Consider the following 27080-nt stretch of genomic DNA (forward strand, 5'->3'; position numbering starts at 1 on the left):
GAACCCGAGAAGCTTAAATTTACAGAACCCGAACCCGACCCGAAACCCGTCGGGTTCGGGTCGGGTCCGGGTTTCGGGTCCAAAAACCCGAACCCGACCATCTCTAGTTTGCACCAATTAAGGATTTCCAGAATCTTCGAAGTGCATTGCCTTTCAATATTTGAAACTAAGTGGCAATCTACCAGGAAACAACTTTTCTAAATCATCAAAATACCCCAGTTGTACTTGATATTTTAGAAATTCGACTTCCTACTTATTTTGACTGACGAATTAGGGACAATATCAATGCAAATATGCTGAATCAATTAATTCGTACATGCCATATTGAAATGGGTATGGCTTAATGTTCCTAGGGGAATTACGGGTAAAACTGACACCCCACAACTTTCTCGAGAAATCAAATTTTTATTCATTTCATAATGACAGTTTATTATTAGTACGATTATGCAGACCATTTGAAGACAAATCGGATTTATATTAGTACGATGATGTCATAAAAATAAACAAATATCATCCTTTTCGGTTTTATAGAAACGAAATTCGAATAGTTTTGTGAATGGATCAGTACTATATTGAACAATAAAGAAGCACCGACGGGTCATCTACAAATAACATACTACAACTTTTAAAGCATTCATCATATATACTGGGTGTCTTTAGCAAACTCATTCGCAAAAGTAAAAGATATAAATTCAATGAAAGCACCATCTCAATAAATCACTTGAAAGAAATTCAAGGAAACTATTTCACTTATAGGGATATTAATCTGTGAAAATACAATATCAATAGAAAGGTCGTATTTGTTTTGCACCCAAAAAACTCTCCGAAGATGCTATTGGCCTAAAATCAGCCGTTTTGATTGCATGTTTTGGTCTTCTTTCGAGACATTGGAATACCACGTTCGTATTGAATGTTTTTCTATGCTGTAAAGTTTGACAGACGCCTTTTTACATGCCCTTAAACATCAGAATTAAAACAAATTAACTATGTTCTATCTGAGTATCGGGCCATTTCAAATCGGTTTAGATAAGGTGGGTTCAGCCATTGCGCAGAAACACAAATAAAGGTTAGCACATACACACACGCATACATTGTCCTCAATCGTCGAGCTGAGTCAGTTGATAAATAAGATCCACTCTCCGGGCCTCATAGAAGCATCGTGAACGTTCAATTTGAACGATATCTACACATTTCTTTTACAAGAAATGTAAAAGAGTAGGGGAGATCGGGGCTAGTAGACGGTGTTTGAAATTTTTGCCGCTTTGATGTAAGTAGATCATGCAAAATAAAACACGCTGCGTAAAAGAGCAGATCTCTGATCTCTGCAACATCTCTGATTTTTTTAAAAGTGTTTGATGCATTGTCTCCATTTTTAGAGACAAAAATATGTGACGCGGAAAACCCGCCAACTTACCCCGGCCCCGGGGTAAGTTGCCGGTACGTGAGTATACGCCAAAAACTAAGCAATCAAATGGAGATGCAATTACTTCAAGGGTCCTTTTGGAACGTGCTACATGTCTTTTCGAGAAAACTGTATATTAACCGACATTAACTATGATATTTCAGTTTTTTGACTTTGACTAGTACTCCCTATTAAAACGCAAATTTTTGAAATTCTTTAAAATCCTTTAGGCGATTGGCCGGAATAAATGTATCCTACATTGGCGAGATACACAAAAAAAAGATTTTCTTACTTTAGAGTGCATTCCAGAAATAAAATTTTTTGATGACTTTTTTACACTGTAAATAATATCGCCAACTTGCCCCGCGTGCAGCACCGCCAACTTACCCCAACCGCATATTTTATTAAAAACTATTTAAAAAATAACTTTTGTGTGTGGGTAGATGTAATATCTGTACGGATACTGAAAGCTCTTTTCACGCGCTATCGAAAAATATAATCATTCGGGAAAAAGATTGAAAATCACCCAAAATAACGCAAAGTATTAAAAATTTAGAAAATTTACTTGGTATGATCGAAAACACAATATCACCCACAACTTCCAAATAAATCGTTTTGCAACAAAAACACATTGGATAACGGGTTTCATATAATTTGAGGTACACAAGAATAGGCAGCGCTATATGTCTAATAGAAACAGAGAAAAAGGGATTCCGCCAACTTACCCCAACCGCCAACTAGCCCCGGGCTCCCATACGAAAACCGTCAAACATGCAGCAAAACTTTTCAAAATTAGCAGCATGTAATTAACCATTCTTAGTTGAAAAATATACATTGAAATTAGATTTTAAAACTTTAGAAAAAAATTAATTACAGGAGATCCCAAACATTTTTTTATTTTATTTTTTGTTAGTGAAAGTCAAACTAGAGAAGATTGCATCATTTAGAATATTGTTCTTTTCAGAATATCTTTTTTGAATTTCCAACAAAAAAATCACAAAGAAAACAAACAAAAAAAAATCACTTTGAATAGCACATTGTTTGTAAGTTCTTTGCGTTTCTCCATCATCAATTAATTAGCAAATATAATACAAACATGTTGGAATAGCATTCTCATTATTTACCATGTGTACAATAATCAGGAAAGAAATTTCATGAAAGCTGCACATCTAATAAGTTTTGCACTTAATTTTTTATGTGAGCAAGTTCTATCGCAAAATGGTTGAAAACAAATATTTTGTCACTTGTAATCAGACAATCAAGGAATAAACTTTATCAGAGGAACATTATAAAAATCATTTGCAAGCTTTCTTCTTGGTTTGGTACAGATGCTTGGAATGCAACATTATAATGCAATAAATCACAATAATAATGGATTCAATAAGATATATTTATTTGGTAAAATGAAACATAACGTTTACTAATAAACAAACCATCGCATATTATTGGGTAGTCATTTTACTTAAGAAATTTTTGTACCCCGATGAGGCGCATGACCTCAAGGTAAAAACTTTTATTATCGAAATTAAAAAAAGAAAAAGCCAAATAAGCTGGATCAGAGCTGCAAATTTTAATCGGGTTGTTTTAAACTTGAAGGAGGAACAAATCTCAAATCATGCCCTACTATGTTCAATTCTCAGTTTTTCCTTTGCATTATTCATTCAAACAGCCGAGCTGATCAATCATTTTTCATTCATTTTCGATTTCATTGACCGTGTGAATATATTTGTACTGAGATATTGACTATTCTTACTGTTCATGTAAGCTTGAAAACGCAAAATGTGTCAACATTTAACCTAAACTGGCCTCTAAAGAGCAGATGACAACTTTGGTTGGTGAATGAAAAAGCATCAATTTGAAATGAAGACGTACGGTTTGGTTATGAAAATCCCGCCAATTTGAAAGTGAATGATTAAGGGAGGCTTTGAATTTGAATCATGGTTGGGTTTGATTGAGCTGAAAGTTGGCATTTGAAAATGAAAATTTGCTCCTCTGAGCTGGATACAAGGCAATCGATTTACTAACTACGCAATGCTCGCCCCTATTTTGTATTATTCCATAAATGTGTTCCCTCTGCTTATGAACATGTTCACGGGATGACACTCATCACTATATAATTTGAATCATTGATCAATTGCTGCCTTCTATATATTTATTTTCGATATATTAAACATCATTACTGATTATTTTCAAATTCAAATTTAATTTTCTAAATCTAAATCTAACCATTGTCATAATTTGATTTACTTATTTTTTTGACCTTTGAATATTCAGGTGTCAAAACTGGAACGTTTGAAGATAACACAGTTTCCGACTTAAAACTTGGCAATTTTATTCATATTCGCACACCGATTAACGCCGCCTATTGAAAATGAACTCCTACGCCACCGCCGATCAAAAATACAGCGGCGCACATGACTACTCGTATAAACTTTCCGGTGATATCGAAAATAATTGTTTATGTTGTCATTTTTGACAGAAAATCTAAAAAAACCTTTTTCACGCACACAATTATCCATATGGAACTAAACATCAGAATCAACAACAGATTAAGTGCGTTCTTTATGTGTGTTAAGTGGACCCTACGCGATACAACAATATTGTCAACAAAATTTCAAAAAGGACTGCTTCAATACGTCAATCCCATTTGAATGCTACAGAATCAATATTATCATATACGATTTTCGATTGATTGACACCGGTGTAGTGGAGTGCACTGGAACTGCACCATTTTTGCACTTTCTAGCAGAAGTATGTTCCATTGACACTTCTGCTAGAAAGTGCAAAACCAGTGCACTACACCTAATCAATCGAAAATCCTAATTATGTCCCTACGCGATCAATATATTGATCATTAATTGGTTTATTGTCAATATTTCTGCTCATGTAGGGTACGCTTTAGGCCTTTCATTTGAAATTGGTTTAAATAGAATCAGGTTCTAGGCAAACGCAGAGTATTTTTTATTGTTTGATATTGTTGGAGGAGATTTTGAATCTGTAATCCACTTTTATTACATACGGAATAATTGACAGATTTTTCTTCTAAAATCGATTCAGTCAGAGTGGACCAAGTACATATAACCAGTTATAAATCTCGCATTTTGAGTAACTAAGTGTTAAGGAGAAATAAAATTTAGAAAAAGTCTAATAACTTAACAAAAAACGCTTTTAATCCACCTAACAGTGTGATGAGACATTTCTTATAACTCTTATCACTCTCTTCGGATATTATATCGTTTGAGAACATTTAGAACTTGATGCTTCGCGATGTTTTTGATAACACATACTACATGGGATAGTGGCAGGACTCAGAGAATCGCTTAAATCAGCATAGGACAACATCAGTGCTAGAAATCTCAAACCAAATCAATGGGAAAGCGAAAAAATGACCCATTATATAGACTTACAAACGAATTATTGCTAATGCTCTGTTAATAAAACATCTAAATTCCTCAATCAATGCATTGTGGTGGGAAAACTGAATTTTCCTAAAGGGGTTATGTATATTGTACTGAGTCAAAAAAAACATTTAGCCTATACATATAATTGGTCATACAACAAAAATAAAATTCTCATCAAAATCGATCAGGACCTGCTAGAGTCGAATGTAAATCGTCATTTTTCATAAATTTCTCTCTACATTCGGAAAGTGTTATCCTCGTTATTAATCATATTACGTTTTCGTCTCAACTTGACGCATTTCCAAAATAAAAACCCGTTTTAATCCACCTAATGGTGCAATTGTGCTTTTCTCATTTATCCAGACTACGATTCCATGGCTGGTTATGTTCAATACAATGGTGGAAATGAATATTACATGTTCAGTACAATTTTCACATACGAACAATGGATCGACAGCCACGATCTTGAGATACTATGTGATACTGAAACATCGCTTGAAACCAGCGGCGGATCATTTAGAAAGATCCGGGTCATGCATAAAACTTTCTACTTGTTAAGAAATTTTAAACTAGTTTTAATTTTAAAGTAGCAACCCCTCACTGCATACTCGCTCCGGGCCGGTATGTTCACATTTTTTCCACATACACACACATACATTCACACACAGACATTTTCCGAACTCGACGAACTGAGTCGATTGGCATATGACACTCGGCCCTCCCGGTCGCGATTAGATTGACGAATTTTAGAGTGAATGAGAAAGGCAAAAACATTTTTAGCAAATTTTGAAAGTTATGCATTTTTTTTTGTCTATGTTTCATAGACATTAAATCAATTTCAACTTCACTTCCTATTAAATAAAGACCCTTATTACAGTACATCTCTATAAAAGCGAGCTCAATTTGAAAAGAAATCTGAGGATTATTATTGATTACAGAACTCTGGAATTTTCTATTGGAATGTTTTCAGGCAGGAATTTTATATTGATGCTATTAGACAACTGTGAAATCAAGACCAATAGATCAGTTACATATCAGGAAGGACCCCATTCCGACAATTTATCAAAAGTCCTCATGATGTTTACAACAACAGGTTATCAATCTACGGATCAGATAATTGTTATTGTAATATTGAATTAAATCAGTCTGCATCAATAAATTTTCAACTTCAATCCAATTTATTTTTTTGGTTTGGTGGGGGGGGGGGGGGGGGGGTTGTATGGTGTTAAACCCCAAAACCTTCTCTTGGCTACGCCGTTGCTTGGAGTTATTTATTTCGCTTTCCATTTTCCGATATGTTTCAGATCGATCCGATGGTTATAAGTTAGAAAAATTGCAGTCAGAAGGTTCGCAAAAATGAACATTTTTGCACTGATAAGTTATCAAGTTCCTTTTAGATAACTTGGAAGTGTTCGGTGATTATTTCTAGCGGTTGTAGATAGTAAAATGAAATACAAAATTCGTTTTATCGAAATAATGTTTAGCTTATTTCAATGGATTATTACTATATTGAACAATAAATAGGCGAGAAAGAGTAATCAACAAACAACAAGCCATAACTTTTAAAGTATTCAAAATAGATATTTAAAGTCTTTAGTAAAGTTATTCGCAAAAGTAAGAGCTACAAATTTGCTGAAGACATCATTTCGATATAATCACTTCCAAGAAAATTTGTGAAAATATCTCACTCATAGGGAGATTAATCAGCAAAAGCACAATACCAAAAGAAAGGGCATATTGCCGCCATTAAATTCTCCGAAGATACTATTGACCTAAAATAAGCCGTTTTGGCGTTAATAATAGATTACATGTTTTTGGTCATATTTCTGGCAATGGGAAATGATAAAAATCTTTCGTCCGCCTTTAATGTTAAATATCTCTTTTGATAATAGTCCGATTTCAACAATCTATAGCTTGTTCGAAAGGTATTTGTTAAAGTTGTCTAAAAACATATAAATTGTTAATCTATAATGTCAATTTCGGCAGATAATTTAAAAAAAACTGTAAAAAACGCCATTTTTACGCATTCAAACATTCATATCTTGGAAACTAAACATCAGAATCAAAAACAAATTAATAGCGTTCATACTGTTTTTTAGTTCTTTCATTTAAAATTGGTTTGGATAAGATCGGTTTAGCCATTGCTGAGAAACACGAATGAGAATTTGTCCGTTACATACACACACACACAGACACACACACACAGACATTGTCCCAAATCGTCGAGCTGAGTCGATTGGTATATAAGACTCGGCCCTCCGGGCCTCGGAAAAAATCTTGTAAGTTTGAGCGAATTCTATACATTTCTTTTATAAGAAATGTAAAACAGCGTTAAACTTTGAGCTCGTTTTTTCTCGATATCAATAAAATATCACTGTCCAGTCTGTCTCTACACAGACAATCTAATATAGGTGCCAGTAAACTTATTATCACCAGCAATTACCTGCAATCTGCTTCGGAATAGGCGTGACCCATTCCAGGATCATAGTAGGGATCGAATCCAGAATCAGCCGAGCGTTGTGAATTCCGGACAGACCGTCGGATACTGCTTCCAGCAGGCTGGGACCGCATAGAGCTCCGCCTGGAAAAAAATAAAACAGGGCACGCTAGAAACAATAATAGTCAGCCATCGTCCTGGATGATATTGCTTTATCTTCGCTCGGAGTTTGGAAGGAAAAATAGGACCTTTCTTTATCGAGTGCTACCTTCGTTATTTCCACGGGATCAAGGAACGTTTGCGGCTCCACTGTTCGATGCAAGTATTCTCCTTGGGCACATTCATTCATGCGCATGAAATTATATCTGGCCCACAGGTAAACATTGAACCATAAAGGAGCAAAAAGTTATCCAAGAAGCGGTAGGATGCAAAGAAAGAGTAATCCAAGGTAAAGCATCGTTTCAATTTTAAGGAAATTTAAGTGGGGGAAACCAAAGTGGAGCGATCTTGTGTAAATCCTCATTTCCAAATACTTTATATCTCACCCTTGTCGAATCGTGCCCCTCCCAACGCGGCTGCGTTTCGAGTTGGATCGCTTCGGTTCCCGGGTGCACACGTAGCAGCAAACTCGCCAGTAGAGGAATCTGTATAGGAAACGAAAATAAATAAAAAAGAAAAACAAAAAACGGATTCAGACTAAAAATCAAGTAACGTTAGGATCAGAGGAGAAATAACAAGATTTTGCCAAAGAGATTTCAGATGAGGATACGAAACAGAAATTTTCCTAAGCGCTATATCTGGAAAGCTTTTGAAACGGTTTTCTTGTTGCCACCCTCACGCAGTCCGACCGGCGACCAGTTGGGCACTGATTTGCTGGTTCAGATGCCCCCGGTGTATTCATTCTACCGGGACGGTGGTGTAAGTCCATATGAAAGCAAATTTCCATTTCACATTCAGTTGTAATACCGCAGAGTATTTGAATATTTCGTGGTTGAAAGGCACTGACATGTGGTTTGTTAAATTGTTTAATCGGGCAATTAAATGCAATTATCATATACGAATAAAGCACGCGAATCAACAGTCACCCTAATAACTGCTGTAAACGAAAGTCAGAATCGAATAACGAATATTTGCGAACGCCATATTTATTCATCGTTTTGGTTAACATAGGGAACTCAAGTGGTTTTAAAATGCAAATGAAATTACTTCCCAGTTCTTGCGTAGCCAAAATAGTATCGAATCAGATCACACGAATCGAATATATAAAATAAAAAAATGTTAAAGTGTACTAGCCCACAGTCCATACTAAAATAGCACCACCGCACAGTGGCGTAACCATATCGAATCCATGGCCAAAATTATTTCACTTGTTTTTAAGGTTGAAAGGATGAAAAATGGTTTTAGACAATTTATGGCCAAAATATGAAAATATTAAACCTCCTTGCAGTATGATGCAAAGCCGAAAATAAACGAATTCCACGAGCATTATTATTTTTCAATGTAAACGTATTTTTGGAGTAATCTATCAGTTTGAGGAAACCTCGCATTGAGATTTAGCCTGTTTCAACTGTTTTCATAAATTAAAACATTACAACAACAAGTTCATATGTTTATTTTGCTTTTCTGATTTTCTTATAGGTAAAGTGCCTATTTTCACCATACTAAGCAGGGTGTCTCACTAATGCATTAATTTCGTGGCCTACATGCAATGGAATGGGTAAAAATTGACATCATCAGTTTTGCTTCGTTGTTAAGAACCAAGATAATAACACAAATGCGCCCGAAACAGTGAAAAACTCGTGTTTGAGCGCAACGAAAACGCGAATCGAGTGCCCCCATTGTTGCGCTACCATTTGAGTCAATGCGTTGAACAAAGATGGCAGACACTGCTCCAACCAACGGCTTCAAATGGGTAGCGTGATAATAGAAACATGGCGAAAATGGGCTCGTCACCCTAGCAGAAAAAAAAATCAAGTTTTTGTCAATTCGGTAATAGAAATCAATTCAAGTGATTATCGTATTCAATTTGATTATTCACGTTAACACTTGCAATCCGGAGACAAGGAACTGGAATGAGAAGATAGCGTAATTTGTTTGATGCTTGGCTTATGTTTCCGAGGCAACTTGTGTACGTTACGTTTCATATAGCAAGGTTAGTGGAAGTTATATTTCACACTCATTTATATGGCTATCGTGGTCATAAACCCGCACCGGCCAGGCCCTAACGTAGATCGCGGGATGAAAGTGAAGGAATGGTTAGTCCGATAATTGCTTTTGCTAGAGGCCGTATATACTACTGCACACTCCACAAGTATCACGGGAGGGGGATATTTGTTAGTAAGTATAGAAGTTGGATACTACTTCTTCTTTACCGATGCCAGAGAGGTGACTTCACTTCTGGACTAGATATCGATACATCAACTCATGGACCGGCTTTACTTCCGTTCCGAAGGAAGACGTCTCCACAGATTTTTTCATCTCAGAAAAATCTCAATGACCTTGGCTGGAATTGAACCCAGGCCAACTGCAATGAGTGGCGGTCACGGTTATCACTCAACCACCGGCGCCGTCTCAAATTATTCTTTACATAGTAGATCTTTTAAATAGCCCCAATACAGATTTTTTTAATTGTATTATCTTAAATTTGAGCAAAAAACACGACATTTTCAAACAGCTGTAAAAAACCGAATGGGATCAATTGAGAATGTTTTCTTCATGGAACAGTGAGAGGACACTTCAAATTATCTTCTCCTTTTAACAGATTTCCCCGACATTGCCCGACAAGGTACTTTTTTTACCAACGAATATGTGAAAAATTGAAAAAAGTGAGCACTTTTATAAAATCTACCCGAAAATGACAAAGAAAAGCTAAAATTGACCCCAATTGATTGTAGTTGCTGGAGTTTGCTATGAAAAATACGATTTTGATTTATATATTGGCCTTTAGGGATAATGGCTTTCAAGCTCATAAAATATTTAAAAAAATCACTGATTTCAAATAATTGCATACAAAAATTATCAAATGAACGCGCTTTTCTTTTTAAGCAACACGTTAGAGTATGTTTCGAAGAACAAATTAAGCTGAAAATATGGACAAATAAACAAAAACAATATTTTTTCTATTTTGACCAGGATTTGAAGTTAGTTACGCCTCTGTGCACCGGTTCGTCAATCGTTAGTCTAAACATACCAGCATCTGTCTGTATTGATCATCAACTCACTCTACAAGCCAGATTGTTGCAAACGAAAAGCAAACTAGGGAATAATATTTTCAATCAGTAGGCGTATTAGCATAACTGGATTATATTTACAGACAGAGCATAAACTCTCCTAAATGTATCCACCAACGCTTACCTAAACGAACTGGCCATTATGTCGCCGATATTAGACAAACAGAGCAGCATCAACGGAATTCCCAGAATGGCGTAGAAGATTGTTGAAATCTTTCCCATGTGCGTCTTGGGTGCAATATGTCCGTAACCTAGAAGATAGAAAACCGCTTGAGAATTATTTTGTCAATATATAGCAAAAAATGGTAAGGAAATAGAAAACTGCTTTCCACCGAAGATTCCATTTCCCATTCCAGCAAATTCAATTTTACAAACGATTACGATGCTTTACGATTATGTCAACTGCTATAAAACACAGAGATACAAAGTCAAATTTAATTTTCATTATAATCCGTTTACGTTCGTTCTGTTCCGCCGCAAACTGGGGCCATTTACCGGAGTACGATGATTCATATTTTCAATTTTTATTTTTCAGATGTTGCCATCCGGACCGAGCTTCGTGAGGATTACGAGGGAGAATTTAAATCACAATGCTTGAAATTCAAGTAATACATGATTTTTCGTACATCGCTAAATATGAATGGATTTGCGCATTTATTATGGGACCATTCATAAATTACGTAACGTTTTTAGAGGGAGAGGGGGTACGACAAATTGTGACATGTTGTGACATATGGGGGAGGAGGAGTAAGCTAGATTGTTACGTAACATCTTTTTACAATTTTTTTCCTGGAATCTGATACGTAATAAGGGAGGGGGGTATAGAGAAATGTGTGACATTTTGTTACATGGGAGCACTGCCGTTAAAAGCATATTTGTCCCATGTTCTATGGGATTCCCTATATACATGGGACAATTATGCTTAGAACAGCAGAGCAGGGGGAGTCAATTTTGGGAAATTTTACGTTACGTAATTTGTTTTAATATATTTAAAGTTAGGACTGTTGCTGCATATGCGATTATGCGCAACTATACTGGTGAAAAATTGTAGCCGAGGCTGAGGGATAACCCACTTGTAAATGAGTGGTTGGGAATCTGCATAAAAGATAATTTATATAATTTTTCGAAAGAATTCCTTCATAGTCTTATGTCTGTTAGTCTGCTCTTTAATTACTGTAAACTGAATGAAAATTTGACAAGCTCTAACTAGAAATAACAGCGATTCAAAGAAAATGAAAACTAAAAACCTAAACGTGTCCAGATACATACAAGCAATTTGAATAAACGTTGAATTAATTGTTGTGACGCTTGCCTTAGCTGCTAACAAAACTTTCGAAAACTAAATGCGTGCGATCGTGCCAACATTAGCCAACAGAATAACGCCAACCAGTTTTAGCTACTGCGATTGTGCCTCTTTGTTGGTATTTTATGCCTTTTCCCGTCTAATACGCATAATCACAGCGCAAATAGACCAGCTGGAGGCAGTCTGACCCAAAGTCGAAATAATCAGCTCTTGTTCTTAAAAATTTAAGATGAACTAAGTTTTCAACGCTTCCAGGAACTCCAAAAGTTTCATCTGTCATTTCAACTAGAGATTCAACTTAGTGCACGGCTCGATGATCACTGGCAACTTTGTGATATTGCGGAACTTTTCCCGGCATCTAGGAGATTTCGATTTTTACAGTACGCCATGGGGTTGTTTTCTCGATGGCAATTGATCTAGTTTTCTCCACGATCTTCGTTACAGCTTTATGCTGTACTGCCCATGACCTCATATCTATATCCATTTGACTTTCTACGCAATTGAATGAACAAGCGATAAAGTTGACAAAAATTTCCCATTTTTTGCTCATTTGGGGACTTTTTAATTAAAATTTTCGTGTCGTGCAACTCATTCCTTCGTTTATGTTTTATTTTTTGTTCACTTTTCATTTAAGAACAACACCGAATATTGTGAATAGACCTGAATGGAACTGACAGGACCCTAATCTTTTAGCGCCTTTGGTAGAGTCTCCATTGTTCGCTACTTTGGTGTTTACATTGACTTTCTTTTACAGATCGATTTTTGAACAACAATTTAGTGTGTACTTGGAAACGACGCTTATTATGGTTTATTTTATGATTTATCCTCATTTAATTTGAAAAAAAAACAGATCACGATTTCAGCGCCTAAGACGGACACCTTAAAGTTAAATAGCAAACTCCACTCATCCATGGATGCATTGCTCACAAATTGCACGTAAACCGTAATTTGAGATCATGTTGCATCAATATAAAGAAGTATTGTGTACACTGGGGACATTTCTTACACACATAACTACTGGATCATTCATTAGTTTGCAGAACTCATGCGAAGTAGGCACCCAACTAGAGATGAGATGAAAACAGTTTCTAGTCCTGCACGAATAAAATCTCGAATAAACTAAATAAATGATAGAAAATCATTAAAATGAACGCAATAAAAAATAAAGAAAAAAAAATGAAATAAAAGGTGCTCAAATTCATAAAATGAGTAGTATGATTAATGTAAATCAAAATTATAATACACACGAATCAAATTATATTAGCTGAAAATTAGAGCTATAGTACTCAAGTGAGAGCAAGGATGTGAAGTAAACAGATCGGAAAACTAGAAGTGGCAGGGTCATTAGAACAGGCTTAATATCGCACGGGCTTAATCTTTGTCTTCTGCTAATGAGGGTCGAGCTTAGGCAGCATAACTACGAACGACCCGAGTTCACTAGCATGTGTCCTGATAAAGGTAAACGTGTTTATCTTTACCGTGACAACCGACCAGTGAACTCGGCTGATTCGTAGTTAAGCTGCCTAAACTCGACCCTCATTAGCAGCAGACAAAGAATAAGCCCGTACGATATTAAGCCTGTTCTAATGACAAATGTCAATAAATTATTTGGATGAAATGAATAAAACTGAAAAAATACTCAAATTAATGAAATGAAGGAAAAATGTATGAACTGGAAAAAAATGAATAGAATGCAGTGAATAAAATGAGTTAAATGAATGATATGAGTAAAATGTACGAAAAGAACAAACTGATCAGAGTGAATCCAAATGATGAAAAGAATAAAGTAAATAAAATGAAAGGTAGATGAACAAAATGAATGAAAAGGTGCTGAATGAAATAATTAATTAAAATGCAATGAATATTTAAAGTTAAAGTTAAAAAACATTTTTGAAAATAGATAACCCAAACTTGAATTTGAGAACAATTGCATCAAAAAATTTGAAATGTTTTTGATAATTTTATCTTCTGAGAAAAGCCTAATTAATATACAATGGGCTTTCTAGAGCTTCCATCCCTTTTTTGTTTCAGTCTTTTCGTTTTAACGCTTCTTTACTTGACGGCGTCATTTCAAGATTATCTGGTGTTTCTATATTATTGAAGGACTAGTTATCAGGAACCTGGAAAGTTCAATTTGCTTTGGAATTAAAAATTTACTTTTTGGTCACATATTCCCGGAAAAAAATCGTGCTGAATAGAATTAGACAGGTCCAGTAATTGAACGCGCAATTGAATATAGTAAAATGAGACAAGGTCACATGTGCTTTCAAGCCCCTTGAACAAAGAGCGAAAGAAGAAGAATGCGATTCGTAAAAGATACAAGTAGGGTGGATGTACCAATAGTCGCATACTTAAGGAAAATTTTTGATAAAAAATCGATTAATAGACCTATGGGCAATGTTAATACATTAAACGAAAGCTTTCAGTCCCTACTTCATAGGAAAAATATAAAGATGGCTTGATAACCAATTTATGTATTCAAAACCGCTTGTACCACTATAGGAACACATGTACCAATAGTGGTGCAATCGCTAATTTCGGTTCCTATTGTTGCAGATCCCATTGCTTTCTTATGGGATTTGCAACTATAGGTACACTACATCAACTATAGGTGCAAGGGAGCTCAAAATTCTAAGAAAATCATTTTTTTCAATAGTTATTTGAGCAAATTTCAAGGATAACAGTTTTATTGTCGCATAATTTTAGTGCGATGAATCGATAAAAAAATATTTGTTGATGGTTGGTACCTTAGTTAGGCGTATAACCCACTACTGCAACTATTGGTACACCTCAACTATAGGAGCACCCACCCTAGATATTTCAAAGTTTTCATTCGCATTAAAATAAATAGTATGAATTGTCTAGGCTATGTCGATAGCATAAAAGCAAATATTATAAAATAACAATATGGTTCACTTCTGCATTTCTTAGAAGACACCACACTGGCGCCACCATAGCACAAAAGGTTACTAGTACACTGTAAATTTTGCAGCACGTAATGACAATTCTCAGTTCAACACAATAGGGGAGAGAGGGTAACAGTGGATCAGCAGGAACTATGAAACATTCGCAATAAAATCACAATGCATGATCGGAATCGTCTAATTCCCTCATATTTCACAATTTCTAATTCTTTACACGTGTTGCTATATTTTGGAAGAGATCTGATAACTCTATCTCTTTTAATGGATATTTGTTTGTTTTGTGATAGCCAGAGTAAATTTGCAATGATAAACATTATTCCATCTTTATGAATTACCATTCATTGAATAAATGTTTAGTCTATTGCTATTTATAGCAAATTTTATGCTCAACATTTGCCGCGAACAAAGTTTTTTGGTAACTACTCATGGTTCTGTGTGATTTCACAATTTTCATGAATAGACCCATTGGGTAACTGTGAAACGATGGCGTATGGGGAACAGTGATTTTTGTTTGTTTTTGTGGTCTGTCTCAAAATGTCAATGGGTTCCGATTTTCCACACTAAATACTACTCATATAGTGCAAAATTAGTAAATTTGGCCAAATTTTGTAGAAATTGTCTCTTATTTCAGGATTGCAGCTAATATGCATATATGGTGGTTCGATGTTACGCGATGATATAGTGGATTCTTTCGTAAACAAACGATTTTCGCCTCAATATAACTTTAATTCAAAGCGTTAGGATCATTCTTCGTCAAAACAAAAGAATAAAATTTATAAGTAGAATATTTCACTATAGATGACATCGTGTTTCATAGTTCCTACCCATGGGGCACACTGATACATTTTACCACCAACTGTTTATTATCCAAAAAATGTTATTTCCCGTGAATTTTACCAGCTGGAAAAAATATATGTATTAGTTAACAACATAGTGGCACTATGTATCACTTTTGATTACACAAATAACATGTATTATCATCAAAATTAAATTGTAGAAAAAATGTGTTTCATTGTTACCCTCTCTCCCCTACATTATAGTAGAGGTGACGACATTTCTAGATTAGGGACACTGGAAATAATCGAAACGATAAAACCATATGCAATTAAACATCAATTTCATGTGCGTTCTCATGTTAAAAAGTAAAAGAAATGATTTCCCTTTGAATTTCACATGAAAATCCATTAAAAACCATTTCATGTGGTGTTTCAAATTAAATTCAAACAAATTCCACGTGAATATGACATATTTATCCATTGAATGATCATTGCCATACTATTGAACTTTCCACATGACTTTCGCTTGAAAAACATGTAGTGCATTTCTACATGTAAAACAATTGATTTCACCGATTCTTCTGCCAATGAAATTTATAAGTAAAACAATGTGACATTCACGTGTAATTCATTTGAAAATTTTAGTCAATGGTATTTCTTATGATGTTGATGTTTCTGTATCACCACTGCATCACAATGAATAAATAAGATTACCAGGTTTGTTATGTAAATGCCGAAAAAAATACCAAAACATGGTTGTCCCATCCATAAGGCTCAATGAGAATGTAAATTTTCAATAGTGTTTTTCTCGGCTTGCTGTTTTTCAATATGGGACTCTTATGCTTTTTTGGGCAGTACATGTATTTGGGATAATTTTTTTCTAACGCAGCTGGAGAATATTCTAGTAGTTTAAAGCAGCATCCCTGAAATGCAGCTGATGCAAAACAAATTACACCGATTGTTACCATCACCGATTCGCCATGAAAGTGTACAGGCCCTTTGAAAGCGCCAACCAAAGCGACGCTTTAAATAGTTGTCATCAGTACGGTTTGGCATGAGGATATCAGGTCGATCGTAGTGTCAAACAACAGGAAACAATATTGCGAGATTGCGAATTATTTACGTGTTGCTAGTGAACCGAAACCTAAAACTAGTGAACTATACTAAAACTAAACCTATACTACATTATATCTTAATTGCTAAAAGCTAAGCTAAACCTATAAGTAAATGAAAAAATGAAATCTTAGTATCTAGAAACCTTAAACTAATAGTTACCTAACTAGGTGGGCGAACCACGTTGGATTGAAGACCAAGTGTCGATTGCCAAGAAGGCCACTATACATTGTATTTGCGTGAGTTGAAAACAGACAGTAGTATCGATTATATCAAGAATGAATTTATTATAATCTGATTGATTGTAATTACAGTTAATTTCACACACTCCGAGTTGGATTGCTGATCCTTAAAATTACTTGGGAGAAGAACACTAAATTGTAAGGTACACACATTAAAATCATAACCTTAAACTAAATTTGATGATTTCAGCTTGAGCTGACAAATAAATTGCTGCTAACAGAAAGTGATACTTCTTGTTTATCTCAACAAACTCAAGAATTTATTGGATTCTACGATCCTATACCGAGCAGTGTGATGGCAAACAACAACAGCAGCTGTGCCGTATGCAATCGCCCTGATTGGGCTGAAAAGTTGGTTCAATGTGACAATTGTGATCATTGGTACCACTTCACCTGCGCTGGTGTCACCGATTCTATTCAACATCGCGATTGGACGTGCACAAGCTGCCTGCCATTAGTCGTGAGTAGTGAATCAGGGACTGTATCGTCGCGATGCTCAGCTATCGCCGCACTGGAGCTCCAAAGACTAGAGGAGGAGCAAGAAATCAAAAGAAAGCGGTTCTTGCAGGAGAAAGCCCTGGAGAAAAGGCGAATCTTAGAACAAGAAGCTGCCGATAGAAAGAAGCTGGAAGAGGAGGAAAATATGGAGAGAACCTTTCTTCAAGAGAAATATGAACTTAAGAAAGTTCAAATCGATACAAAAAGTGATGGCGGTAGTATTGTCAGTAGAGGAAGTAGGGGTCGGAACAGTGTTGAAAGGGTTGTTCAATGGATACAAAACGATGCAAAGGACGCTCTCAACAGTACAGCTAATAATGGTAAGGCACCATATCGGAACGATGCCCAGAAACTCGTGGCGCAACTTCGATACACTGTACCGAACTCCCCCAGGAAAAACTCCATGTCTGGAAGCCAGCAGTCAGAATCTACGCACCATGCCTCTACTCCCGAGCCACCGTCACCATTTATGTACGCACCTTCTGGAAGCAGCGAACGGTCCATCTCCCGACAGCATGGTGCTAGAATCAGAGAGGTATTGCCACCTGTGCTATCAGAGTACAAACAGGAGGGCAACACTTTGAGTCATGAGCAAGCCGGAGGAGAAATGTACGCTGGTAATCTATCGCCAACTCAGATTGCAGCACGGCGCGTAATGTCTCGCGGCCTACCAGAATTCAGTGGCAACCCAGAAGACTGGCCAGTGTTCCTAAGCCAATTCAATATTACGACGGAGTGCTGTGGGTTTAGTCACGCAGAAAATCTCGTTAGATTGCAACATTGTCTGAAAGGAATGGCCCTAGATTCCGTTCGTAGTCGCTTGCTTCTTCCAAGCTCCGTGCCGCAAGTGATGGAAACACTTAAAATGCTTTATGGCCGTCCTGCATTACTCATTAACTCTTTAATACAGCGGGTACGCAACACACCGGCCCCAAAAATCGAAAAACTACACACAGTAGTGGAGTTCGGAATGGAGCTGCAGAGTCTCTGTGACCACCTTATAGCAGCGAATCAGGAGGCTCATCTGACAAACCCGTCTCTTCTTCAAGAGCTAGAGGAGAAACTTCCAGCTCATTTGAAACTCCAGTGGGCTGTACATAAACAACCACTACACACCGTCACCTTGAAAACCTTTGCTGATTTCATGTCGCACTTGGTCTCCGCAGCTAGCCAAGTTACATCGCTTACTGACTGTAAGGCTGATCACCGTCGTTCAGAAAGGGACCCCAAGTCAAAACAGCAAAATAGTGGATTCCTTCATGCTCACTCCGAGGCGGATGAAGAGATGGTGACGAGTTCGCAGGCAGACAGCCCTGCGCGTAAATGTCTGGTATGTGAAGAAGTGAATCATCGCGTAAAAGATTGTGAACTGTTCAATAGCATGGATGTGGAGGAAAGATGGCGAAAAGTTAATAGCCACCGATTGTGTCGCACTTGTCTCAACCAGCACGGTAGAAGACGTTGTCGAATTACAATCCAATGTGGGATTGATGGATGTCAGTTCAAACACCACCGCCTCCTACATAGTAAACCTGAAAATGCAACAACTTCAGAAAGTCTTACTCACCGAGATCTAGCACCAAAGGCACTATTTCGAATCATTCCGGTAACAGTTCACGGAAAAATGGGTTCTGTTAACACGTTCGCCTTTCTGGACGATGGATCTTCATTGACACTCGTGGAACGGTCGCTAGCGGAACAATTGGGAGAAAATGGACCATCACGCGGACTTATTCTGAAATGGACAGGCAATGTAACTCGTTGTGAGTCAGGCTCTCAAGAAGTTTCGTTCGGTATCTCGGGACAAAATACAGGAAACCAATTCCAAGTAAAACGAGCCAGAACCGTGTCTGAACTAAATCTCCCCATTCAATCACTCAAACTTAATGAATTAATGGAGCAGTATCCACATTTGAAAGGCCTTCCAATACACGATTATAAGAGCGCTCAGCCGCGTATCCTCTTGGGTTTAGACCAATTAAAACTATCGTTGCCTTTGAAGTATCGAGAAGGACGTGATGGAGACCCCGTGGCCGCCAAGACCCGCCTAGGTTGGTGCATTTATGGTGGAAGTTATGAGAACACCACAGTTGGAGTAACCTACCACATTCTGGATGCACCGGAGGAAAGCTTGCATGATATGGTGAAACAGTATTTCGGCCAAGAAGATGCAGGGGTGAAATTATCTCTAGCTTTGGAGCCAACCGACGAAAAGAGAGCAAGACAAATTCTCGAACGTACAACAAAACGGGTGAATGGTCAATACGAAACAGGTCTCTTATGGCGATATGATCACTTCGAGCTACCAGACAGCTACCATATGGCATTACGTCGCCTAGAATGCTTGGAGCGAAGGATGCAACGAGATCCATTATTGAAAGACAATCTGCATAGGCAGATTAAAGAGTACCAATCGAAAGGTTACGCCCATCGTGCATCAGCAAGTGAACTGTCTAGGGCTGACCCTCGCAGGATATGGTATCTGCCGCTAGGAGCTGTGATAAACCCGAGGAAACCCGAAAAGATTCGATTGATTTGGGATGCCGCGGCAAGCGTATGCGGCATATCGCTAAACTCGGTCCTTCTGAAAGGCCCCGATCAACTATGCTCTCTACCAGGTGCCTTGTTTCGTTTTCGTCAACGACCCATAGCAGTGAGCGGAGACATCCGTGAAATGTTTCACCAAATACGTATTCGTTCGGAGGATTGTCAATCCCAGCGGTTTCTTTGGCGCGATGATCCAAACCGTAAGCCGGATATTTTTCTGATGGATGTGGCCACCTTCGGGGCCACATGTTCACCGTGTTCTGCACAGTACGTCAAGAACCGAAATGCAAAGGAATTTGCTGATAAGTGGCCTAGGGCAGCCGAAGCAATTATCGAAGGACACTATGTCGACGATTACTTGGATAGCTTCGATTCCATTGACGAGGCCAAGCTTATCACGACAGAAGTAACGATGATCCACCAGAAAGGCGGATTTGAAATCCGCAATTGGCTGTCCAATGCACCCGAAGTGTTGAATCACCTCAAATCGCCTTCAAAAACAGTTGTCAAAAATTTGGATCTTGACAAAGGCGATAACAAAGAACGAGTGCTAGGCATGTTGTGGATAACTGAAACAGATTCACTCGGGTTTTCGACACAGATGCGAGAAGACATAGCGAAAATAATCGCAGAAGAACAGCGACCGACAAAACGACAAGTCTTAAAGTGCGTCATGAGTTTATTCGACCCCTTAGGCATATTGGCACTATTCTCTGTTCATGGTAAGATTTTGATCCAGCGAATATGGCGCTCAGGAATATCGTGGGACGACGAAATAGAGGATGGAGAGTACGAGTTATGGAGGAAATGGATAGGATTTCTCCCTTCCTTGGTTGACATTCAAATTCCTAGATGCTATATGATGAATTTCAACCCATCAGCCGAGCTCTCTACCCAACTACACATATTTGTAGACGCGAGTGAAGAGGCATGTAGCTCTGTAGCTTACCTACGCTTCGTTTTGCCGGAAAACACAATCTCATGTGCCATTGTATCAGCTAAAACGAAGGTAGCTCCGCTCAAACCGCTGTCGATACCTCGCCTGGAGCTGCAAGCCGCTATACTGGGTGCTCGATTAGCTCGCTTCATAGAGGAGAACCACAACATAAAGATTGACGAAAAGATTTTCTGGTCAGACTCAAGAATCGTTCTGGCGTGGATTAGATCTGACAGCAGACGATACAGCCAGTACGTTTCATGTCGGATAGGAGAAATTCTCACTCTAACCGAAGTAGACGAATGGAAGTGGGTACCTACTAAAATAAATATTGCAGACAAAGCTACGAAGTGGGGTTATAGCCCAGGCTTCAACTGGAAGCAATGGTTTACTGGACCTGAATTTCTGTATCTTCACGAACGCATGTGGCCGGAACAGCCAAATCTTAAGAAAATGCGCACAGAAGAAGAGCTTAGACCTTGCTACGTTCATTTAGTTATACAAGAACGTCCCATTATACAGTTTGAACGGTTTTCCCGCTGGAAAAAGCTGCTGCGAACAGTTGCATATGTATACCGGTTTCTCTCCAACGCAAAGGTGGCTCGACAGTCGCGCTTCACAGGATGCCTTACACAAGACGAAATAATTGCTGCGGAAAACTCTATTTTGCGTTTATGCCAACTAGAAAGCTATCCTGATGAATGTGCCATCCTGAAGACAACGCGAGGACAGGGTACTCTTAGTAAGAGCAGTCAGCTATACGGTCAAAATCCTATATTGGATGAACATGGTGTTATCCGGCGAAATGGGCGAATTCCAATGGAAGTGAATGTTGGGTTCGGTGTGAAATATCCCATCCTTCTTCCCAAGCAACACCGAGTCACCCAATTGTTGCTGGACGATTATCACCGAAGATATCACCACGCCAACAACGAAACAGTTGTGAACGAGGTAAGGCAAAATTTCTATATTCCTCATCTTCGAACCACTATAAGAAAAATAGCCCGACAATGTCAGAGATGCAAAATACAAAAATCCCAACCAATAACCCCAATGATGGCACCATTACCAACTGCGCGATTATCCGCATTCGTTCGGCCATTCTCCTACATTGGCTTGGACTTTTTTGGACCTATATTGGTTAAGTCAGGGAGAAGTGACGTGAAGAGGTGGGTGGCACTGTTCACTTGCCTTACAATAAGAGCAGTGCATTTAGAAGTCGCACACAGCCTGAGCGCAGAAAGCTGCATTATGTGTTTCCGAAGATTCGTCGCACGACGTGGAGCACCTTTGCAGGTGTACTCAGACAATGGAACCAACTTCGTGGGTGCTGAGCGAATATTGCAGGAGCAAATTCATCGCGGGCTGGCTGAAACATTCACCAACGAGCATACCAAATGGGTTTTCAATCCACCATCAGCTCCCCACATGGGTGGTGCATGGGAGCGAATGGTATACTCAATCAAGACGGCAATGTTCAGTATAGACAGTGGAAGAAAGTTACACGATGAGGCGTTCCTAACGCTGTTGGCAGAAGCCGAGAGTATCGTGAACTGCAGACCTTTAACATACCTCCCCTTGGAGTCAGCGGAGCAGGAGGCTTTAACTCCTAACCATTTCTTACTGGGAAGCTCAATTGGAGTTAAACAACCGGCCGCAATCCCAACGGATTCCCGATTGGCCCTTCGATCTAGCTGGAACCAGATTCGCCACCAGTCAGATCTGTTCTGGAATCGGTGGCTTCGCGAATACCTTCCAACTATATGTAGACGAACAAAATGGTTTGAGGACACGCGAGCAGTCGAAGTGGGAGATCTGGTATTCATCGCAGATGGGAAAAAACGGAATAATTGGATACGTGGAAAGGTGGTAGAACTTAGGCGAAGTACAGATGAGAGAGTTCGTAAGGCACTGATCCAGACTACGACAGGCATTCTAGTGCGTCCTGTGTGCAAGCTGGCGATCTTAGATGTTCAAGAAAATGGTAAAACTGCTTCCAATACGCAGAGTTACGGGGGCCGGGATGTTACCATCACCGATTCGCCATGAAAGTGTACAGGCCCTTTGAAAGCGCCAACCAAAGCGACGCTTTAAATAGTTGTCATCAGTACGGTTTGGCATGAGGATATCAGGTCGATCGTAGTGTCAAACAACAGGAAACAATATTGCGAGATTGCGAATTATTTACGTGTTGCTAGTGAACCGAAACCTAAAACTAGTGAACTATACTAAAACTAAACCTATACTACATTATATCTTAATTGCTAAAAGCTAAGCTAAACCTATAAGTAAATGAAAAAATGAAATCTTAGTATCTAGAAACCTTAAACTAATAGTTACCTAACTAGGTGGGCGAACCACGTTGGATTGAAGACCAAGTGTCGATTGCCAAGAAGGCCACTATACATTGTATTTGCGTGAGTTGAAAACAGACAGTAGTATCGATTATATCAAGAATGAATTTATTATAATCTGATTGATTGTAATTACAGTTAATTTCACACACTCCGAGTTGGATTGCTGATCCTTAAAATTACTTGGGAGAAGAACACTAAATTGTAAGGTACACACATTAAAATCATAACCTTAAACTAAATTTGATGATTTCAGCTTGAGCTGACAAATAAATTGCTGCTAACAGAAAGTGATACTTCTTGTTTATCTCAACACCGATAAACCCACGATATATTTTACACTGAGCTCCAACTATTGATTATTGCGTTGCGCAGGCCTGGCAGCACTTTTTTCCATCTGTTGATTCTTACGTTGCGCGGGCCTGGCAGCATACTCAAGGTTTCAGACACACAAATACCAACACGTTAGGAAATGAACAATTTGCCCACACGGTAAAAAAACTTTACCCATTTTATGTATTCAAATTGCCCATTTTCGGAAGTTATTCGAGCTGTCAAAAAAATGGGCTTTTTTGTTTCTAACAATGAGTACTTTTTATCCATTTCACAACTACTCGATGAGGTAATGTCAATGGGTATATTGATCTTGATAATGGGTGAAAAATCCTTAAGCATTATTTCAAGCGAGTTAACCTGCAAACTTAGAATCGTAGTGGAACCTGCAAATTATCGCCCTGCATCGGAGTCCGTGGCGTAAACGGAACATTTCGGCAATGCTCCGAAAACAACGTCTGTTTAGACTACTGAGGATGTTGAAAATATGCGCCAGTTCGGCATTTTTAGAGCAGCCAAAAGATCTAGCCATCAAAAATATATCCAGTTGGCGGTTTTATTATGTTAAGTAGTTTTAGAATAGGATTTCTATCTAGATTCCTAAACTTTTATGAGGAAACAATAATGTGAAATGAATGTTATTTCATGTTTTTTTTTAATTCAGAAATAATTCTATTGACAGTATTTTTCATTCTGGCGCAAATTTCATGAATGGGTATTTTTTACGCATTTTGTTGTAACAGTTCTGCGAAAAATAATGGGTGAAACATACCCAGGTTGACGTACAAGGTCTGTACTCATTTATGGGTACAAACGCTTTACCCATTTAATGGGTTATTCCACTTTTATTGAAAATGAGATGTTTTCTACGCATTAATGGGTACTTGATTTTATCAGTGCACGGCTTAAAGTGTAAACATTTAACGAGCGCGCGGCATGGAAATCGTCGGCGAAAACAATTACATGAAATTCCTATATTCTTTGCTGCTAACGAATGATCGACACCCGATAAATCACAAGGAAGCTATGCCGATATCCAATACCTTTGCTGTGAACAGAAAATTACGATGGGATATGTTTTCTATGGCATGCAGCTAAATTCCCGATTTACGCTAATAATCACATAGATGCATTGATTATCCACTGTGTCTAGTGTAATTATGGTGTAATTTACGTCAAAAATCCATTGCACACTATTTTTTCCATCATAAGAGCTCAAATATTGTCAATTAACAACTTTCGAGAAATTTGTTTGTTTATCTCAACGATTTCTCTGGCGTCTCCGAAAACTGTCAATTCGCGGAGTAGCAAGCCTCGTTTCTGTGAGCCGTGCAATTTGCCCACCTTTCTCTTCTATACTTCTTGGGCGCGTATGACATTTCAATCTACGGCGCACGCTAATCGCAGAATGATTATTTATTGAGATTAAAAACCCTTTTCGTCCACAGATGGCATTACATTTATGTCCTTTGTGATTAGTATGGGATTTACAGGAGTGGACTATATTGTTAATATACAATATTTGATAAAAGGCGTGCATTCAATTGATTACAATGCAGTTTCTTTCCAGTCATCCTTATAGCTTGCATATTGTTTCGTTCAGAATTCTCGTTCAGGAAATATGGTAAAATAGGTCCTACACAAACCAATACTGTGAAAAAGAAATGATTCAAACTATCAGGATGGCAAAAATTTAGTCAGATCAACCACTGTCCAATGCACTCTGATTGTAATCCTCGCTAATTGACTTGTACAATATGGAAAACTCGAACGAAACGTGTGCTGAATTATCCAATGCCTCACTACTAATTGTGACTGCCATTGAAACATCAATTGAATTATGAACACATTATTTTGTTTTTGAAGTGAACTTACATATTGATTTTTGAGAAATAGTTTAGTTATTATAGAAGTAATTCACAAAATGTTTTCAAAATCGAATTCCTTGAATCACGTAAATGTGTTTTCATACCCTAATATTCAAAATCGGTTTAGTTTTGCCCCTAAAACACCAGTAAAGCAATACTCTGTATTTTTAATTAGTGAAAATTGGTAAGCGAGGAATAAAAATACAAAATGTTTAATATCTCCGTCGCTCGTGAACGGATTTTGACAATATATAGCTTGTTCGAAAGGTATTTTCACAAGGTTTTTAATTATGAGCAGATTGTGGGACAACATTGCTTTGTTCGAAAGCTATTTACTAAAAACCTGTAATGTTTTGACAAAATGAAAGTAAACAACATATCGAAAAAAACTAAATAATAGTGTCAAATGGCAACGCTAGGCCTTTCATTTGAAACTAATTTCATTAAGATCGGTTCAGCCATTGCTGAGATAATTACACATACACACGCACACACACGCACACATGAGCTACACCCCACAAATGCCAAAGGTAGTGGTAGCGAGGCACTTGGTGGAGGAGCTCCACACGAGAAACAATGTCCACAAAAACATTAAGAAGATGGTCATCAAAATCCGGAAGGCGCTACTGTCTGCCGTGAAAGAGTACGATACGGCAACGCAGAGGGCAGATTCAGCTGAGCAAGCATCGGCGTCGAATAAGGCCACTATCCTCCTAATACACTCGGAAAACTCCTGGAAAGGATCATTCTTAACAGGTTGACGAAATTCACGGAAGGTGAGCGCGGACTGTCCAAGATGCTTCGAGTTCGGTTTCCGCAAAGGAGCATCGACAGTGGATGCAATTCGGATAGTGCTCGAGAGTGCTGAGAAGTCATCTAAACAGAAGCGAAGAGGAGATCGATACTGCGCTGTGGTCACGATAGATGAGAAGAACGCGTTCAACAGTGCCAGCTGAGAAACCATTGCTGCAGCGCTGCATAGAATGAGGGTTCCCGACTATCTATGCCATATCCTGAAGAGCGCACGACGTGTCACTAACGGTGATGGGTGAGACACTTGAGGAAGTGGAGGTGTCGGTGCTGGAGACAATAGACGCGATCGAGAGCTGGATAAACGGGGTCAAGCTGCAAATAGCTCACCACGACGGAGGTGTTGTTGATCACTGCAGATCGGTTCAACGGATGCAGATCGACGTCGGAGGGCACGTGATTGCATCGAAACGTGCATTGAAGTAATTGGGAGTTATAATCGACGACCGGTTGAGCTTCAACAACCACGTTGATTACGCCTGTGAAAAGTCGGCGAAGGCAACGAACGCAATAGCGAGAATCATGCCAAACGTCGGCGGTCCGAGAAGCAGCACGAGACGTCTGCTATCTACTGGTTCGTCATCGATACTCCGATATGGGGTTCCTGCTTGGAGTGCTGCGTACGAGTCGCGAGTGCCTACAGAACAATATCTTTGGAGGCAGTATGCGTTATCGCCGGAATGATCCCCATCTGCATTACCCTGGCGGAGGACGTGGAATGCAATCAGCGGAGAAATGCACGTAACGCTAGGAGACTGGTTCAAGCGGACTCATTAGCTAAATGGCAACAGGAGTGGGACAACGCGGAGAAAGGAAGATGGACCCACCGACTTATCCCAAATGTATCGGCCTGGGTACATAGGAAGCATAGAGAGGTGAACTTCCATTTGACGCAGTTTTTGTCC

General features: G+C 38.4%; 1 protein-coding gene across 2 annotated transcripts in view; it reads right to left on the minus strand.

The window, feature by feature from the left end:
• The window catches only part of LOC131688028 (uncharacterized), a 338374-nt gene that overhangs the window by 61450 nt on the left and 249844 nt on the right, over positions 1 to 27080 (minus strand). Inside the window, exons 5-7 of one of the 2 annotated variants that reach the window (XM_058972154.1) lie at positions 10595 to 10721; positions 7786 to 7884; positions 7247 to 7384 (exon numbers count right to left, since the gene is read on the minus strand). In XM_058972154.1, coding sequence (XP_058828137.1) covers positions 7247 to 7384; positions 7786 to 7884; positions 10595 to 10721 — 364 coding nt within the window. The remainder of the gene's footprint in view (positions 1 to 7246; positions 7385 to 7785; positions 7885 to 10594; positions 10722 to 27080) is intronic. The other variant, XM_058972155.1, reaches the window with a different exon arrangement.

The sequence above is a fragment of the Topomyia yanbarensis genome, chromosome 3 (assembly GCF_030247195.1).
Source record: "Topomyia yanbarensis strain Yona2022 chromosome 3, ASM3024719v1, whole genome shotgun sequence".
NCBI classification, from domain to species: domain Eukaryota; kingdom Metazoa; phylum Arthropoda; class Insecta; order Diptera; family Culicidae; genus Topomyia; species Topomyia yanbarensis.